The sequence below is a fragment of the Eulemur rufifrons genome, chromosome 24, assembly GCF_041146395.1.
Source record: "Eulemur rufifrons isolate Redbay chromosome 24, OSU_ERuf_1, whole genome shotgun sequence".
NCBI lineage: Eukaryota > Metazoa > Chordata > Mammalia > Primates > Lemuridae > Eulemur > Eulemur rufifrons.
The window spans coordinates 13,128,925-13,134,901 of record NC_091006.1 but is presented as its reverse complement, the minus strand read 5'-3'; the positions used below and the strand labels follow the sequence as shown (position 1 = coordinate 13,134,901).

Below are 5,977 nucleotides of genomic sequence, written 5' to 3'. Positions count from 1 at the left end.
GAGGGGAAGGGGGGCGGGCGGCGGGGTGTCTGGCTGCGCTCCGCTTCCTCCCACAATCCCGTGCAAATGAAAAAAAAAAAAAGAGAGAGGGAGATACTGAGCGCTAGCAGGGCCTGGGGGTGTAGGGCGCAGCGTTTGCACAGAAAACCAGCTCCGATGCACCGGGGAATGCGGTTCATTTCATTAGATTTTTATTTGTTTGCATTGTTTGAGCGTTTTGGGGGTCTGCTTTCCAAAGGGCGTTTATTTAGGGTAACAGCTCAACTCCAGTTCCCCGGCATTCGAGCCTACCTCCACCAAGCACGATTGCAAATATGCCCCCCACTCTTCCCTGGGTTACGGCGCACACCGGGAGTGCACAAAGACACACGTATGCACAGGAGGGGCTCATTGTGTGCGTACCCCGTGGCACTGGAATAGATGATTCGGTCATATCTGCCCACATACGCAAGACCGCACACCCGGCCTAGGCTCCTGGGTCCGAGTTTCCACACGCGCATGCCTACCCCAGGAGTGGGACCGGCGGTTGCACTCAGGGTCAGGTCGTACTCATGGTCAGGAGAGCGTGGGGACGCGAGAGGGGCCGGGACGCGGGAACACTTTGGCCGGGGACATATCTATCCATATGCGGCGGAAACGTGTGGCAGGGTAGGCCACGGGCCAGAGGACCCCCACTCCCACCATCCCCCGCCAAGTTCAGCTCCGAAGTCTAAGAGGCTTGGGGGCTTCCGGAATCCGGTGTGAATCAGGGGCACGGCTCCGAGCTGGGGCTCGGTAGCAGATCTTCAGTGAGGCCTCCTGAGGCTGCAAGAGGAGCGGCACAGTAGGGAGTCAAAGATCTGGCTGTTTTTCCCCCCTCAACTAAGACCACTCCGACCGCCCTTGGCGTCTCAGCCAATCCCGGACCCTCTGGGCACAAGCCCCACCCTCCCGTAATGCTCCACACAGACAACGCTGGGCCACGCCCCCAGACAATTGCACAGGGCCCCGCCCCCGCACTCCAAGCCCCGCCCCAGGTAATAAGCCCCAAATTCCAAATCCTGGCCCTGAGCCCACGCACCCCCAACAGTGCCCTCCCCCTGCGCCCCGCCCCCGACCAGAAGCCCCTCCCCATACCTGGTGTAGGGAGGCGGAGGTGCATCGTGCACCCCAGAGGCTGCCAGCGCCTGCTCATAGGTGGGGAGGCCTGGGGGCGGGGGTGGAGGCAGGGGCGTTGGTGGACCCGGAGGGCTCAGAGGATTCAGTGGGCTGATGAGCCCGGCCCTAGAGACAGAAAAAGTGCAGTTAGCAGGTGAAACCTACAGGATAGAGAGACTTAGGAGAAAGAGAGAGGACTTAGAGGACAGGACTCTGAGGGTGGCAAGGGGACAAATGTGGAAGGGAGATGGACCAGAGAAAAGGAGGGTCACCTTCAGCCTAACCCTTCACACAGAAAAGTGCCTCAAAATGACAGGCAGATGCACATGGACAGGCAGACACAGAAATCAACAACCACAGAGAAAGACTCTCATTCACAGACACACAAGTGCCCCAGACACAGGCAGAGGAATGGAGAAAAAGCCAGCCCTGCAGAGAGGCAAGCTGACACACACAGAAACAGAACTCAGCCAATCCACACACACGGTAGCACAACACAGAGAGACAGTCACAAATCTTCCAGATCCACTCCGAGGATAAACTCATCCTAACCCCCTGACCCCCCGACCCACTATACTTCCAAGACTGACACATGTACACCCTCTCAGACCCTACCAGTGAGAAAGACACCCCTAGACAACTCTTACAGACACACACACAATGCTGCACCCTGTCACCACCGAAGCTGACATACCACAGACACCCCCAGACCATAGGCTACACAGTAACATGGGCTGATGTAGCCTCACCAGATACACTATTCAGAGTGATAATCTCGCAGAAACCCAGTACCATAAAAACAGGCAGGCAGCAAATGTGGACAGAGCTCCTACTTCGTGCCAGGTACTGAGGATTTAGACAGACACCACAAGACACAAGCAAGCTCACACACTCACTCTGCACATGGCTGTGTCCTCAGATCTTTCATCAGTGCCCACCTGCCCCCAATCCTTAGCCCATCCCCTCCCTCCGCTGCTCTCCATCTCCGCAGTCTCCTCCCTGAAGCCCCCTTACTCTTGGGGAGAGGGCTGCTGGCCTCGGCGCCGTCGCCAATGCAGATACCAAAATGCTCCCAGTCCAGCCAGGACAATGAGCAGGATGCCAGATGTCAACCCCACTGCCAGGCCTGCTACGTCCACTCGTCCACGCCCTGCGGGGAGGGGAGGGGAGCCACTGTCTCAAGGGATGCCATCTACCCCAACATCAAAATCCCTTCCCCATAAGCAGTACAGACTATGGGGCAAGGCAGAGCTGGGGCCACTTCCTAGCCCTGTGACCTCAGGCAATTCACCTGACTCCTTTCTCTGAGCCTCCATTTCCTGCTCTGTAAAATGGGAACCATAACCCCTGTGCCACTGGCCATGAAACCTCAATGACATCAAATGCATAAGGGGCCTGTGATAACTTCATCTGGGACTAGAAAATACAGTAGCTGTATCCACACAACAAGAGAGGCCCTCCCTGGACACAGGGTAGTTCAAGTCCCCATGAGTCAGGGGGCACAGCCTCCTAAGGGAGCTATCCACTGGGTGGGCAGCTGATTTGACACACTGAAGGTAGGTGGGGAGCTCAGGCACCCGAAGCCTTCAAGAGGCCCATACACTGGGCACTACCAGATGTAGCAATCATAATACAGGCCACCCATTTAAATGTGAAGTTCAAATACACAACAAATAATTTTTTAGTATGAGTATGTCCCATGCACTATTTGAGACATGCTTATATTTAAAAATTTTTTTCACTGTGTATCTGAGATTCAAAGTTAACTGGGGGTGAAAGTAGGGGTATGTTCCTGTATTTTCTCTGGCAACTCTACACTCACTTCCATAGGATACAGCCCCTTTTACCAACCAGGCTATTGAGGGGCAAGGCCTCAACTCTGAAGGAAGTGCAGAATCCACAGGAAGCCTTCTGAATTTACCAGAAGGCTAGAAAAAATTCACTCAACAATGGGGGAATGCAGGGAGCCCCCCCAAATAACTAGGAGTCTAGAACTCATGTGGACCTTTTGCAAAGGCACAGCCCCGTTTAGCAATCCAAGGCCAAGGGGGGAGGTCTTGCTAGCTATTACTGCTGGGGAGACTTCCTTTGGCACTGGGTAGGGGGGCTTTTCTCAAACAGTAAACCCCAAGCTTTTTAGCCTCCTTAGCAAAAAGCTGCACTGAGGAGGTGGGTCCTCTGGATTCAGGCTTGTTTCAGGTGGATTCAAGGAGCCACTAGGCCTGGCATGGCCTGTAGGGAAGGAGTTACCTCCCCTAGCAACCAGGCTCCAATGTGAGGACTCCAGCCCAGACCTAGGGCTTGTTGCTAAGGTGCATTTACCCCTAGCAACCAGGCCACAAGTGGGTGGGGTATCTGGTGCCCAGAGAGTGGTCCTCCAGTGGGCAGAAGGCCTTGGGTCCTGGAGCCTGGCTAGATGTGGTTGCTAGGGAGAAGGCCTCCTTAGCAACCAGGCAGCAGCTAGGATGGCGCTATGGGGGAGGGCAAGCCAGCCAGGTACTGCTTCAAGCTTCCTTGGTCTGGCCTGGCTGGGCCCTGTTGCTAAGGAGCAGCCCCCCTTAGCAACAAGGCTGCCGCCAAGATGGGGCCTCAGAACCCGGCAGAGGGGTTGGGGGTGGGCAAACCGGGCAGGTGAGGATGGCCAGGTTCGCTGGCCCCATTGCAAGGGAGCAGCCCCCCAGCAACCAAGCTGCCAAAGGGGCTAGGGCTCTAGACTCCAAAGAAGGGCTCAGGTGGATACACCCCTCTGAGCCTAAGGCCTGATAGGCCCCATGGCTAGAACCCTTCCCTCCACCGGCATTTCCCCCTTCCTGGAGACATGGGACCTCCACCCAATAGTCCAGTGGATGTGGTGGGTTCCTCAGGTGGGGCTCTGGTCTCAAGGGAGGGGACTCCTTTAACAACCATCTTCAGGGAGCAGGGAATTGGGGGGACAGATGATTCTTGTGCCTAATTTGGAGAGGGGATGTTGGTTTGGCTGCCTTGACTGCACAAAACAAGAGGGTGTCACCCCCCCCCCACTCACCTCCTTTGCCATTGTAGATGTAATTCTCCCAGAAGCGCTCCTTGGAGGGAGAGGAGTGGAAGAGAAGGGGGAAGGCAGCAGTTCAGCTGGGACATTCACCCTCCTCCCCAGCCAGTCCACCCTGATCTCTGGAATGCCAGGGAGGAGGGAGTTGAGGCCAGGACACTCCCTCCCCTGGGGCCTGGAGGAGACAGAGGGCCCCAACTCCAGGGTCCCGAGGCCCTCACTGTCAGAGTGTTGTCCTCAAAGTACTCCCTCGCCTCTTCCCAGGAACACCTCTCCTCGCGACACTCCCGTTCCAGGTTCCCTGGTGTGAGCAGCTCCAGGTCCCAGTGATTGGCTCTTGGAATCCGGGTACGGCTACCCAGGAAGCTCTGGGCCTCTGGGGAGCCCAAGAAGACTTCTGGATCCAAAGACATGAGGGACAGAAAAACAGAGGGTTCCTAAGGCTGGGGACACAAGGGGATGGAGAAGTATGGGGTCCTGGGGGAGGAGGGGACTAGAGGCAAGGGTTCCTGAGTCAGAGGAAGGCAGAGGTCAGGCATCCAGACACTGGTGCCTCCCCCGAACACCCACCTTGGTCTTGCTCCCCAGTGGGTGAAGTATCCAGACAGGTGGTCAATCCCATGTACAGCAGCAGCAGAGAGGGCTGGCCCCTCATATTTTGTGGACACCTGGAACCAGGTGTGGTATAGACAACAGGTGCCTCAGCCCCTGGGGAATGAGGCAAGGTCTCCCTGCCTGGACTCTTTGGTCCACCAATGACAATAATAGCAGACATTTAGCTGTATTCTGGCCCAGACACTGTTTATCTTTCCCTATATCAACTCATTTAATTCTCATAGCAGTCCTATTATTGTCCCCATTAATTAATTTTTTACTTTGGATCATTTATACCAAATTATTATACCCATTTTATAGATGAGGAAACTGAGGAACAGATAGGTAAAATAATTTGCCCAAGATCACACAGTTTGCAGTGTCAGAGCCAGGAGTGAAGGCAGTGCAACCCCAGAGACAAAAGCCAGAAGCAGGGAGCTTATCTCTTTCGCCAATGTGTCTGCAGCATCCATCGCAATTTGTGGCACATAGTAGGTGCTCATAAACATGTCCATTGGTGATCTGGATTCCTTCCTCCCTGGCAATTTCCACTTATGACTCTCTCTGTGCCCATTGCCACATCCACCCACAGACAACAAAGATTACAGGAGAGGCAGGGGCAGGGGACTGTATATATTCTTGGGTCCAGGGGCAAGAGGGGGCAGGGGCCTGGACTCCTGGGCCTAGGGACCCCAAAGTTCTGGGTCTCTGAGAGGCGGGAAGCCAGGATGCCTGGGTCCCTAAGCCAGGCTCTGCCTACAGGGACATTCACTTACCTGCCCAGACCTGTGAGCACTGTCGCCCCCTCCTCCTCGATTAGGGCCTCCTTGGCCAGCTGTAGCCAGCTGTGAAGGGGGGCAGGGAAGAGGGGAGGGGAGAAGGAGGAGGGATGTCCCACTCTCTGTAACCAGGCCCGATCCCGGTTTCTGGTATAGGGGCGGGGCTTGCGATTACCTACTCTGGGCGGGACTCAGGTAAGGGACAAAGTATTTAAAGGGACCTTAGGATGAAAGGCTTAAAGGCCAGCGCCCTATAGAGAAGCCAGGGTCTCCGACACCTTGGGGCACTTAGGAGATTGAATTTGAGCTTCCTCCTTGTCCCCCTGTCTGGTCTCTCACTCCCCTGGGAACTCACCTTGTCAAGCTAGGGAAATAAATATCTGGGTCTCTAGATATCTAGAAACTAGGGGGAACGGTATGCCTTGGTCCCTGAGAT

The 5,977-nt window shown here is 55.4% G+C and overlaps 1 protein-coding gene across 3 annotated transcripts; it reads right to left on the bottom strand.

The window, feature by feature from the left end:
* Positions 1-175: 175 nt before the first annotated feature.
* Positions 176-5,679, bottom strand: PRRG2 (proline rich and Gla domain 2). Of its 3 annotated transcripts, XM_069457345.1 has the most exons (8): positions 5,539-5,679; positions 5,122-5,300; positions 4,739-4,836; positions 4,390-4,565; positions 4,163-4,202; positions 2,152-2,287; positions 1,117-1,263; positions 176-804 (listed from the first exon to the last, which is right to left on the bottom strand). In XM_069457345.1, the coding sequence occupies exons 3-8, from the start codon at positions 4,821-4,823 to the stop codon at positions 786-788; spliced, it is 603 nt and encodes a 200-aa protein (XP_069313446.1). In that variant the 5' UTR covers positions 4,824-4,836; positions 5,122-5,300; positions 5,539-5,679; the 3' UTR covers positions 176-785. The 3 variants fall into 3 exon arrangements, with proteins under 3 accessions (XP_069313446.1, XP_069313447.1, XP_069313445.1); XM_069457346.1 differs by lacking the exon at positions 5,122-5,300 and having other exon boundaries at positions 4,739-4,876; XM_069457344.1 differs by lacking the exon at positions 5,122-5,300.
* Positions 5,680-5,977: the final 298 nt, after the last annotated feature.